At 35.7% G+C, this 13,841-nt stretch overlaps 1 protein-coding gene across 20 annotated transcripts in view; it reads left to right on the top strand.

Annotated features, from left to right (window-relative positions):
* Nucleotides 1-13,841, top strand: part of DLGAP1 (DLG associated protein 1) — an 822,162-nt gene that overhangs the window by 646,239 nt on the left and 162,082 nt on the right. For all 20 annotated transcript variants that reach the window (XM_023523037.1, XM_023523034.1, XM_023523033.1 and 17 more), the window contains one exon: nucleotides 8,246-8,486. In XM_023523037.1, the coding sequence (XP_023378805.1) occupies nucleotides 8,246-8,486 (241 nt within the window). The remainder of the gene's footprint in view (nucleotides 1-8,245; nucleotides 8,487-13,841) is intronic.

Raw genomic sequence — 13,841 nt, 5'->3', positions numbered from 1 at the left:
GGTAGATATTTTAACCATTTTACAATTGAGGAAAGTGAGGCTCGAAGAACTCAAGAAAATTGTCCATGATATAGTAGAAAGAACACTAAACTACTCCTCCTTCTTAATATAAATTCAAGTGAATTTAAAATCTAAGCAATAACACAAAGTAACAAAAAAATATTAAAACAAAATTTAGGAGAATATGTGTATAATATTGTGGTGAAAATTATAACTTTTCATAAAACAAGAATTCCAGAAAACATAAAGTAAAAGATTAACATCTATTCTAACTAAAAATTAAGTATTGCTATGTGTCAAAGACATCATAAAATTAACATACAATAGATGGCGAGAATATTTAAGCACATCGAGAAAAAAAAGTTAATGTTCTGGTTGCCTAAAATGTTCCTACAAATTTGTATGAAAAGATAGACAACCCAAAAGAATTTTAGGCAAAGCTCATGAACTAAAGGAAAAGATATACAAAGGCCAATAAGTATAGGAAAACGGGCTCATATACTCTAGGAGGCTCATAAAGGGAGATCAAAACAGCAGAATATAACTTTTGATCTATCAGAGTGGCAAAAATTGCTAATATCCAGTTCTGGTGACCATATTGAGGAAAAAAACTCTAGCTTACTTGCTGTTTGGAATGAATTGCTACAATTGTTTTAGAAAATAAGTTGGCAAAATCTAGAAAAAGGTAAATATTTTTTGGCATAAGAATCCCACTTTTGGAACTCTCTAATACAGAAATAAAAGCAGTATGTAAAGATAAATGTACAAGAACGTTTATCAAAGCATGGTCTCCAAGGACATCCTGAATCCTCATCAACAAAGGAGTGGTTAAATAAATATGGTACAATCATACTATACAGTATTATGGTAGTAGTAACTTAGTGTCCGAATCTCCCTGAGTCTCTATTCACGGACAACATTTATAACAAAATGAGGTGACAAGATATCCTTATGATCTCAAATTATGAGTAGATGGGAGCAAACCACCAGTAGCCATAAGCTTGCATTATACCTACATCTGTGTAGGAGAATATACAGGTAGACAATGATTTTCATGATGATCTGAGCATAGCAGAACAAAACATACAGGAGATACTTACTGGAAATTTTGGCGGGAGGAGCTATTTGAGAAGAGCAGCTGAAACTGGGAAGGAATTTGCCTTGTCTAATAGGTAAATTCAGAGAGCCTGCAGTGGAGTCAGAAAAGTCAGAAGCAATCTGAGTGCTATGGACACTGGAAATCAACCAACCATAGCTCCTTCCAGGACAGGGCATAGTACTGAGAAGAAACAGTTGGTAGTGGAATCGACCACAAACAAGATAGAGACAATAGCAAAGAAGAAAAGAGAAGTCCAGGTAGAAGGTGGGGGTGGGAGCAAGAGAACCAGGAAATCTCAGAATGCAACACTGTGCTAAAGCAATAGAAAAGGAAGCCCTGTGAATTTAGGGTGCAAATCCTGAATGCATCACCGTCTCAAGGTCAGAAAAACTAATTTTACAGAATAATGAGCAACAGAAAATACCCACTTTAAATCACATTCCAAGTTACTATATGAAGAAAAGAGACTGAGATTTGGAATAACATTGCTAAGAAATTAAAGCATTATAGAAAGACACACCCACAAAATAGATCAAAACTGTAACAAACTATTTTAAAATAAACTCAGGAACATTAAGAAAAATATATAAAACAAGAAAGAAAAATGTATCTGATTTTTAAAAACTTAAAAATGATGTCACAGAACTCAAGGAAGTATTAGAAGTAAAAGAAAAATCATTTCAGAAATGAAGATCGGACTAGAAGGAATACAGGACTCAATGAATGAGATATTTCATACACTAAGAAAAATAGAATCTAAAGAGGAGAGTCTTTTTTTAAATCAAAAAGAAACAAGGTAAGAAAGATTAAAGAAAAATTGATAAATATTTAACACACAGGTAAAATTTCTGATAAAGAAAATCAAAGCAAAAGACCAGAACAAATAATAATAACAATAATTAAAGAATACTTTCCTGAAATAAAAAAGATGACTCTAATTTACATGTTGAAAGAGCGGACCTTGTATCTGAGAAATTAACCCAAAATAATCAACGCTAAGACATAGTCTAGTAAAATTACAGAACTTTCAAGAATTAAAAAAAAAAAAAACTTTAGAATTCTAGACAAAAAGAGCAAGTGAGTTTAAAAAGAACAAAAAATAAATTAACATCAGACTTTTTAACAATAATAGTTTATGCCAAAAGAAAATTGAGTAATATGTTATTATGCTCAAGAGAAAAAATGTGAACCAAAGATTTTATACCCAGAAAATCTGACTTTTAAGTTTAAAACTCATGGGCAAATCATTATACACATGGAAGAATGCAGAGAAAATTGTTTCCATGAGCCTTTTCTGAGGAGTCTACTAGACCATGAGCTTTAGTCAACCTAAGTGACCAGATGTTTCTGGACTCTCAGTTCTATTCCATTGGCCTGTATATCTGTCCTTGTGTCAGTGCCATACTTTAAATTATTGTAGCTTTTGAAGTTGGGAAGTGTGAGTTCTCCAGGTTTGTTTTTTTATCAATATTGTTTTGGAAATTCAGATTTTAATTAATATCTTAAATTAGTTTCTTAGAACTTTAAATTAAATCTTGTATTAGATCTTAAATTAGTATTTCCATATATATTTCTTCATGTTTCTTGTGGAATTCTTTGAGCTTCTTGGATTCCAACATCTGATGGATAGGAGCTCCATAAAGAAAAGAGAAAACAGAAGGTAGGAAATCACTAATGAAATAATTCAAGAAACGGTCCCAGAACTGAAAGACATAATTTTGCAAATTTTTGGAGGACCACTCCAGCACCCAGCATAATGAGCAGAGAAAGATCCACACAGAGAACATCACCGTGAAATGTTAAATTATTAGGACAAGAAGATCCCAAAAGCTTTCAGAAGGTCTTGGGAAAAACCAACTCACATGGAAAGGCACAGCAATGCGAAAGGCATTCAATTTCTCAACCTCTAGCATACATGGAGGTTGACAGATAAGGAACGAAGCCTGAAAATATCTAAAAGGAGAAGAGATGCAGGCTTAATTCCCAGATGCAAGCACACTTAACAATGGAGATGAGATATAGACATTTCCACTGATGCAAGATGTGGTCCACCACAAGGAGGAAATAAAACATGGAAGAGGAAACAGGGACTAGATAATGAAGGGCACCCCCAGAATGATGGGAAAGGGAAATCTCAGGACAGCGATGGGCTTGGCAGCCATATATTGTGAAAGGAAGACAGAAGGCTCCAAGAGTAATGCTCCAAGAGTAATGCTCCAAGGGCAGGAGGGAAACAAAGAGGTTATCAAAGGCCTGTGAACATATCTAGAGATTTACATAAACAAGTGTTTGGAAAAATATATGCAAATACCATAAGACCCAGATGGAAAAATTGAATGTGGTTGCCTCTGGGCAGTGAGGGTCAGGAGCATGCTCTTTTTCTTTATAAGCCATCTAGAACTATTTGACTTATATTTGTGTATAAGTTTGATAAAGAATAATCGTTTATATGAAAAAAGTAGCATCAAGCATTAAAAATATAGTTATTGGTAAACTGACTAAATGAGGGCTAAAGTGGGAGAGAACATATAGGCTATGTGCTCTGATAATATAAACATAGTACAGCTATTTTAAGATGAGGAAAGAATGAAACAAGCATACACACCCCTCCCCCCCAAAAAAAGGAATTTTTAACTGTTTTCGGTAATGATATGGGCAGTGGTAGTATTAATATGTTATCCTGAGGCATTGTGCATATATTGTAGAATAAAGCAAATGAATAATTGTAGGATATCCCAATTCTATCATCTTCTGTGGGCTTGAGAACCAGAATTTTTAGTACAGAATAAAGATAGTATATGTATGATGGAGAAGAGATTGCATAAAAACTCCGCAGTATGAATTTGAATTGGATGGATGCATAACCTAATTCTGTACACAGAAAAGGCCTAAAATGACAACCCAAGTAGCAATGACAGCAAAGCTTCCTAGTACGCATATTGTGTTCTTGGGATACTAATTCCCACTAGTAGAAAAAAGGGATTTGGAGAAAAAATACTGATTCTTGGATTGGGAAGGAATGGTATGAGTTTGAAATACTTTGTCGTACCAGATATTAAGGAAACTATCCAAGACTACTGTCTTCATGTCAAAAAGACTCTGGAGCCAACTAAAGAGTTTCCCACTGGCTGAAGCTGAGACAAATTTGAGTTCACTAAAAATAATAAATGAATTAGATTTAAAATCAAAAAATATTTTTAAATATATGAGTTTATTTTGATATTTAAAAAAATAACTGATCGCATTTGATAAATAAGAGGAAACAAAGTTATTATCCTGAAAATTAATAAATAAAAGGGAGAAAAATCCTTTGTCCTGTTGTTTCTATATGAACTAAACCATTGAGTAACCAAATAATAGGAGAGGAAGCATTTCATTATAAAACTATTCAATGAGCATTTAATCTCTGACAGAGGTAAAGACAGCCTATTCAATAAATGGTGTTGGGAAAACTGGACAGATGCATGCAAAAAAGAGAAACTGGACCACATTACACCATATATAAGAATAAACTCAAAATTCATTGAAGACTTAAATGTAAGACCTGAAACCATAAAAACCAAAAACTCTAGAAAAAAAATATAAGCAGTAAACTCTCTGACATTGCTCTTAGTAATATTTTTACTGATATATCTCCTCAGGCAAAGTAAACAAAATAAAAAAATAAATGGGACTACATCAAACTAAAAAGTTTTTGCACAGCAAAGGAAACTATTGACAAGATGAAAAGATGACCTACTGAATGGGAGAAAATATTTGCCTATGATATATCTGATAAGGAGTTAATATCCAAAGTTTACAAAGAACGCATACAAATCAACACCAAAAATACAAACAATCCAATTAAAAAATGGGCAGATGGCCTGAATAGGCATTTCTCTAAAAAAGATGTACAGATGGCCAATCGACATATGAAAAGATGCTCCAGATCACTAATCATCAAATGCAAATTAAAACCACAATGAGATATCTCACCTCTCACCTGTCAGAATGACTATTATTAATAAATCGAAAAACAGCAAGTGTTGGTGAGGATATGGAGAATAGGAAACCCTGGTGCATTATTGGTGGGATTGCAAACTGGTACAGCCGCTATGGAAAATGGTTTGGAGGTTCCTCAAAAAATTAAAAATAGAATTACATTATGACCCAGCCATTCCATTTCTAAATATTTATAAAACCAAAACACAAATTCAAAAAGATATATGCACCCCTATGTTCACTGCAGTGCTATTTACAATAGCCGAGATATGGAAGCAACCTAAGTGCCAATCAATAGAGTATTAGATCAAGAAGTGGTACATATATACAATGAAATATTTTTAAAAATAAAATCTTACCATTTGCAATGACAAAGATGGACCTAGAGCATATTATGCTAAGTAAAATAAGTCAGACAGAGAAAGACCAGTACCGTATGGTTTCACTATATGTGGAATCTGAAGAACAAAATAAATGAACAAAGGAAATAAAAACAGATTCATAGATACAGAGAACAAACTGGGTATTGCCAGTTGGGAGGGAGGTTGGTGGGGCTGAGTGAAAAAGGTGAAGGGATTAAGAAGTACAAATTAGTAGTTACAAAAATAGTCATAGAGATGTGAAGTACAGCACAGGGAATATAGTCAATAATATTGTAATAACTATGTATAGTGCCAGGTGGGTACTAGACTAATCAGGGGATTACTTCATAAATTATATAAATGTCTAACCACTAGGTTGTACACCTGAAACTAATATAAAAGAATACCGAATGTCAACTCTAATTGAAAAATGGAAATTAAAATAATAAAAAATAAAACAAACAAAAAACACTATTCCAACGAGTAATTGTAAAAGTTGATGGAATTAGAATATCACCATTTTGCAATGCCCCCCCACCCCACCCCCCCACCGCGGGTCAATGAATTAATGGATCTGGGCATTCGAGCACAAATAAGAAAAGAGACGACCCAAACATGATGTGCCTCTAGTCTTGCCAAGGGGATTGAACCTGATCAACCCTCTAGCTCTAGCTTATAATTTTCAGAAAATACAAAAGAAACATGCTACATCTCACCATGAGTGTGAAATCAGCAAATCTAGACTATCAGAAGCTCTACAGCTAAAACGACCTAGGTGCTTCAATAGATGTATTATAATTTTAAAAAATAGAGGAGGAAAACCTGTATATTAAAAGTGAATTAAAAGATATATCAAAAATTTTAAATGGGTAGAACTAAACTAGAGTCCAGGGATGTACATTTGGGTGAAAAAATAAATACATACATACATACATACATACATACATAGAAGTGAATGTAATAAAACTCAGAGTACAAGTTCTTTTTGGAGGGAGGATGGGGGTTGTGGTTAGGATGGGGCATATGGAGGAGCTGCTGGAGTGCCTGAAAAAGTTCTGTTTCTTGATCTGGGTAGTGCCTACAAAGGTGTCTGCCTTATTACAATGTGTTGAGTTACATATTAGTGCTGCGTGGTTTTACTTTATGATTCAATTTTTATGAAAAATAGGTGAGAGGACACATATGCCCTCTGAAAAGATAATTATCCAAGTTTAATAGCTGTTACCTTGACAGGGATAAATGTTTTACTATTTGTGATGTTTGGCATGTTGATGAAAAAGGAAAAATCTAATAATACATATACGTGCATGTATACGTATATACACATACAAACGTACATACATAGTTTGTTTTGATTTTTACTTTAAAATCAATTCAAACTTACAGAAGAGTTGTATATAAAATAAAAAACCTCCTGTACATCTTTGACCTAGATTCATATTCATTGATTATTAAGATTTTGGCTCATTCGCCCTCTCGTGCTCTCCGTCTCCCTCCTTCCTTCTCTCTCTCTCTCTCAACTGCAAATACCATGTCTCTTTACCTCTAAATACATCTCCAAGATTTCTTTAAAAACAAGGCTATAGATAATATATATGCAAACTTTTTACATGAATATATGTAATTATTAGCCTTGAAAATGTGCAGAGATTATATCAGATTAAAGTATGTGAAAATACTATTTTAAACTATAAAGAGTTATTATTAAGAAACCCACCTCTTTTCCACTTAATATGCTTTAAGGAAATTAGTCACTTTTACCTGAAGTTTAAAGAACTTACTTAGCTCATTATTCGAGTGCATCTTCAGATAATACAAAATGAGGAGATGGTCAAAAATTGTGATAGTTTTCAATATGTATTCTCAACTTAATTGTAGATTAATCTGTTAAATTCTCAATTAGTCATGAATTTGATATTAGGGAAATTAGACATATGAAGTTCTGAAATGTAACAGAAATTTGAAAAATGCTCCCACATCTCTACAAAGTGAGAAATTGGAGTACCTGGTTTGGCTTACTTATTTATGTATGTATTTATTTATTTAGGTGGTACTCAAACCCAATGGAAGTTATATACAGAGGGATATAAATAAATAAAAACTGATTCCTCAGAAAAGTCCTCATTTGGAAGATTTTTAAGTGCATTTATAAACAATTTGTGGACCATATCGGTATTTCTAAAAAAAAAAAAAAAAGAGTGAAATCTGTAGATAGTAGGTAGATAGTCTGAAAATCTCGATAGTGCTTTTCAGGATTTTGACATATCTGGGTTTGGTCTATTTTTGTGCAGAATATGAGTATCTTGTCAGAAAATATTGGGCCCGTTTTTATACTATGCACTAAATTAAGCTTCAGTCTACACTGAAATTATTTGACAAACTAGTTACTTCCAAAGGCACAATAAAAACACTGTTTTCTAAAATGTTTATGCTAAAAACGGTTCCACTGAAATACACGAACTCTGACCACGGCCCGATTAATTGTTCCCGAGGTTTGCGTTTATAAGTAAGAAAAATTAGCACCTAGGTGTGCACTGGAATAAGACTTCCCAGCCCCACGCTTTCTTGCATACTGAAAATAAAGCTTTTTATTTGGAATTTAATCGACTATTTGGGAGTATTAACTAGATGCCGTCCAATTACCGTCTGTAAAGTAGAGGAAATAAAATGCACTGGAGCTTAATGTCATCGGATACTGCTTTCTTCTGAGAGGGTTGAAATTTGGAGATGCTTGAAGGGAGAGGTCGCTTCTCCACGGGGCGGAGGAGTGCGCGGTGTGACAATGCCCTGTCTCTGCCCTCAGGTGAGCGAGATGGAAGTGAACGGGCAGTTCGAATCCGTGTGTGAATCCGTGTTCAGCGAGCTGGAGTCGCAGGCGGTGGAAGCCCTGGACCTGCCCATGCCCGGCTGCTTCCGCATGCGGAGCCACAGCTACGTGCGGGCCATAGAGAAGGGCTGCTCCCAGGACGACGAGTGCGTGTCCCTGAGGTCCTCCTCCCCGCCGCGCACCACCACCACCGTGAGGACCATTCAGAGCAGCACGGGTGAGTGAGCAGAGCAATGTCCCCCGGTCCCCGGTGACACGGCACCACCAGAAACCTGGCCTCTGAGCCTGGGCTACAGCATAGCCTTCCTATAAGACTGCGCGCTGTGCCCTTGCAGTAATCACACGTAGTCACCAGTAACAAAATACCACCCATGCCCTGGAGAGCAGGGCTTTGCTTCCCTGCTTGCCTCTTTCCTCAGTCTCTGACCACATTCAACACCCCCTGATCTCTCCATCACCATCTCTGGTTTCGATAGAGGAAATTGCCACTACAGGACCAGGAGGGACAGCACAGGAAACAGGTCTTCCCAAGATCCCCACACAGCATTCGAGAAGCTAGCAAAGTCATCCCAACCAACTCCTACTCTCCACAATCAGGCTTTGACTTTTAGGAGGGAGACCCCCTAAATGAATTACACACACTGATTGTAAAGCATCACAGAGGTGAGATGCTTATTTAAACCCAAGATATGCACAAAATGACTATCCCAAAAGACCTGAAATATCACTGTGAGAAAATAAGGAAGAAATCAATGATCCAGTAATATTGATTGAACATGTTTTTTCATTATAATAGAAAGCAAATTTACATTATTTTAAATTTTTCTGTCATGTATAGAGCATCTCCTTTTCCCTCTAAACTGAATTTAGGTTGATGCTGTTAAACTATATTTTTAACAGTAGATTTTAGGCAAGGAGGCACAGAAGAGCTTAACTGGTTCCATGACACTGGAACTTGAAGAGGAATGTAACCATGAGTTATGTACAATGATGTGTGTTGTTTTTTTTTTATATTTATAACATTTGGGTCCAAGAAGAAAATCCCTTCCCCCTTAACAAGGCTTAACTTTATGATTGAATTCAACACAACTCCAATACGGACTAGTTCTACCTAGAGTCAAGATAAATAATAATGAATAAATTAGAAGGAAAAACTTGTGCCGGAATATCGTTTTATTCAATTTTTCATTCTAAGTGTAGCAAATGTCAGTAACTATCATTCAGCCTAGAACTTTTGCAGGCTTGAAAATTAATAGGTCTTCAAACCTGAGTTAAAATTCTACTAATCAGAGATACAAGGTTGAACTTGTAAAAAACATTAGAGGCTAAACAGAAGGAGTTTATTATTGACCAATGCAAACAGAGACCTCAGGATTAGGGAAAGAGACACTTCTAGACACTGCCTGGCTCCACAGGGAGCTCAGCAACTCTGCCCTGGCTGGCTGTCTTCAAGCAGAGACAGTGGATGCGTGTTCTTGCTCATTGGGAAATTCTGTAAGAGTAGTCACAGATGAGATTAATAAATCTCAAATAAGGTTGACATATGAATTGGAAAAATATTTAAAAATAAAAATCCATGGCATATTTATGTGTGTGTTTACATTCATGCAGTAAGTGTAGTTTGAAGGTCTGCCCTGTGCCAATAGCATATCACTGTGTCTTCAGATGTTTTCCAGTTTTCATCATCCCCACCCTACACACAACCCTTTCCCAGTGTCTGATCCATTCCTCACTGTGACAATCTCACTGCCTGACAGCTGCTCTTCTGTACTGAAACTGCCCCTTAAATACACAAAATGCAGATCCTTGCCCAGAAGTTCCAACGGAAGGAAAAGGGTGATTGGTTTAGGTGTTACGGATAAAGTGGCAAGAGACTCTAGAACGTTTTTTTTTTCCTTTTTGTTCACCTCTCAGAGGATTTTGTATTTTTGTTACTTGAGAAACGATTTACTTACCCTTCCTATAACACTTTTTGTCCCAAGGTCTTCACCCCAAACACCTGCATGTCTGACTTTCCTAAAACTTTTCCAGAAACTTTGGAGATTTCTAGAGATCAAACCAACATAACAAAAAAAAAAAAAAAAAATCAAATAAAATCCAGATTACCAGTTAAACTTGAATTTCAGATAATAGTGAATAATTTGATAGTGTAAGTATATTCTAAATATTGCATAGAACATACTTATACTACAAAATTATTTGTAGTGCTTCTAGTATTTGCTAAATCTGATGAAACTTTCAGAGATAAGGGACCTGGGAGGGGGTGAGCTGTATTGTTTCATTTAGGATCTAAATTAAATCAGAGGGGCTGTAGCCAGAAGCCCTCTGTGGAAGAACACCCCAAAACAGAGAGAAGTAAATGAAAACACCATGGAGGGTGATTGTATCTGCTCTTCTTAGGCTCGGTGTGTCTCATCCTAAGAACTAGGCCATGTCCACCTGCAGCTTTCTGAGTAGGAAGGTGGCAGCCTTGGCTGCAGTGGGGGATGAGAGTCCCCCAGGAAGATGTGACTTACCCTGGGAATGGTAAAGCAGAAAATATCAGATTTATGGACAGTGTTACTTTTATATCAAACAAAATATCAAGATATATCATCTTTACATTTGTGGGAAAATAAACAATTTAAGGATTTATAAACCATTGTAGTGGATTCTAAGTAAGCCCAACAGATATTTAGGAGGACAACCTTAAGAATTCTAACATCACCTTTCACAGTTTCTCTATGCCATAGATTTGTTCTTTTCAAAAAAATAGCCATTATTTTATGATATAATAAAATTCTGTCTATCATTCTACCATCCTATTACTCCTATGTGCTCTCGCTCTCTCTCTCTCTCTCTCTCTCTCTCTCTCTCTCTCTCTCTCTCACACACACACACACACACACACTCACATTTTTTATTCCCTTTTCTCTCCCACATGATCTTAGTATTATTATATTAATTTTCTTCTACTGGTTTCCTTCTCACATTGAATCAAATACAATGTGAGAAACACAGAAAATACAATGTAGAAAACACAGAAAATCTACTTTCTCACAGGACCTACTAATTTTTGAAATAATGCACTCATCTGTGAGAATCAGGAAATTACTTTGCTCTATTTTGAACTATTTCCCCCATGTACACAGGTCAGATTTACATACGTGTTTGTATGACACGACATAAATTTTTCTTTTTGCTTCCTTTCCTTTGTTCATTATTCTTGGATACTCACAACATAATCAGTTTTCCTAAACTTCCCCTTACCTGAAAAATTTTTTTTGTTTTTACTAATTGCAGTTATTAGCTATAACTTTTCCCAAAAAAAATGCACATTCTAAGTCTTGGCTTTTTTTATCAGCTCATTTTAGTAGCTCAAATTTTCCACAAAATATACTATTAAGCTTTTCTCTTCCAGCCTTGTTTCTTCTTCATATTAGCAAAATAAAGTCCACAAAAAGTATCTGATGCCATGTGAGAGAGTCATGATGATGGACTGGGTTCTAAGTAGCCCTAAGGATACCCTAGCGACATGAGTGAGAATTAACAGAGACTCATCTGCAAATCACAGCAAATTGGGAACTGAGTTAGAGAGTAACTTATAGTTATGCTTCCTTTGATTTATTGACCTTTGACTTATCTAACTATTATAGAATCTGATATCCTCTCAACCTATCTGCTCAAGCACCCAGATATCTCTCCATCTAATGACTGAACCACTTTTATATAAACCATTGCACTTGGGACTACTAGGTTAGGATTAGAGCTACTATAGAAAAGTAAAATAGAAAAGTGAGGAATTATCCTCACAACCGTGGGAAAACAGACACCCTTACCCAATCATCCGAATATTTTAGGTAAAAGTAGAACTTGGTGCCAGAAATATACTCAAACCTCCACTTCAGAGTATTTGATTAAACCTGCCTCATATGGAATGTACAAACGCATGTGTATGCGAATAAGGACACATTTTCCTTTTACTTCCTACCTTGAGCATTTTCTAGGCTCTATCAAAAGCATTACCAGAATGAAGCTAGACAGGCTTGTATCTGCTGAAACCAGTAGCCTAAATAAGTAAAAACATTGTGTAATAATCATCAGTGGATACTCCCATACAGCTACACAGACACCCACCATGGTCGGAAAGGACACGAAATAAACCTTTTGTAGTGGCTACCCAGGAAGTAGTACTGGGAGGATCAACTGATTCCAAGAGAGAGATTTTTCAAATAAGCATTCATTGGCTTTTGTGATTTTAAAAGTCAATATAATATTTGAATAAAAATCATACTCTGACAGAAATAGGCAAACTATCATGATATATGATTCTCTGATATTTTAAGAATAGTTTTCACTTCGAAATTACATGCTTTCCAAAGAAGCTTTGCGTAGCAATATCGTTTTATAGAGAGTCAGTAGATTCACTTGACACTAGCTCTTAAAATTTGTGCTATATTATTTTCATATTAGGAGAAGCTCAGAAAAGTTGACCAAGTTGAACTGGTCTCCTGTCCCTCACAAAGTCCCCAGCAAGAGCAGTGAGGCCCCAGGAGAAGTGTCCCTCTGGGCAAGCAGCCTGTGTTTTCCAACCAGAAAGTCAACATTGTTTGCCCTCTTGGGTGTGGCTTGGGGCACAGTGACATCAGTATTTACAGTTAGATTTTTTTAACAAGACAGATCATATTTTCCCCTAAATTGAGACACATTCTTCATAATCTTACTTCATACAGTCTCCCATTGCTATCAGCTCTGACACACCTACTCGTCTTGCTCTGTATAGCAAAAACAGTTAACCTGTGGATTATCTGAGGTCTAGGCTAATGTTTCAGTTGTCTTACATATTTGGGTCTTCACCCCCCAATCAGCCATCCCACCCGCGAGTTACATCAAACCCACCTTCTTGTACCATACACTCCAATCCCACACACCTGGCTCCCCACTCAATCACCAAACAACCCCTAAATACATAAGCTCTTGAGCAGAATAAATATTAAGGAAATAATTTATATTTGCAATACACATGGTAGACATTCGATAATGGAGGAAGAAGGGAGAAGCAGATAAATACTTTTTATTGTGATATAATTGACATATAACCTTGTGTAAGATTAAGGTGTACAACGTGTTGATTTGATATATTTATATATTGCAGTATAATTACCACCATAATGTTAGGTAACACCTCTATCATATCACATAATTGCTACTTCTCTTTTGTAGTGAGAACATTTAAGTTCCAGTCTTTTAGCAACTCTGAAGTATATAATACAGTATTGTTGGCTATATCACTATGCTATACATTAGATCTCCAGAACTTCTGCATCTTCTAACTGCAAGTTTGTACCTTTTGATCAAAATCTTCCAAATTCCCAGCCCTCAGTAAGCACCATTCTACTTTGTTTCTACAAATTTGGCTTTTTAAGATTCCACATATAAGTAAGATTGTACGATATTTGTCTTTCTTTGTCTGACTTATCTCACTTAGCATAATGCCCTCAAGGTCCATCCTTGTCATAGAAACTGGCAGGATTTCCTTCTTTCTTATTTCATTGTATATATGTATATATATCACATCTTCTTTATCCATTCA

Source organism: Pteropus vampyrus, unplaced genomic scaffold (genome assembly GCF_000151845.1).
Source record: "Pteropus vampyrus isolate Shadow unplaced genomic scaffold, Pvam_2.0 Scaffold373, whole genome shotgun sequence".
In the NCBI taxonomy this organism is placed as follows: domain Eukaryota; kingdom Metazoa; phylum Chordata; class Mammalia; order Chiroptera; family Pteropodidae; genus Pteropus; species Pteropus vampyrus.
Note: the sequence above shows the minus strand (reverse complement) of the source record. Positions and strands in the feature narration are given on the sequence as shown.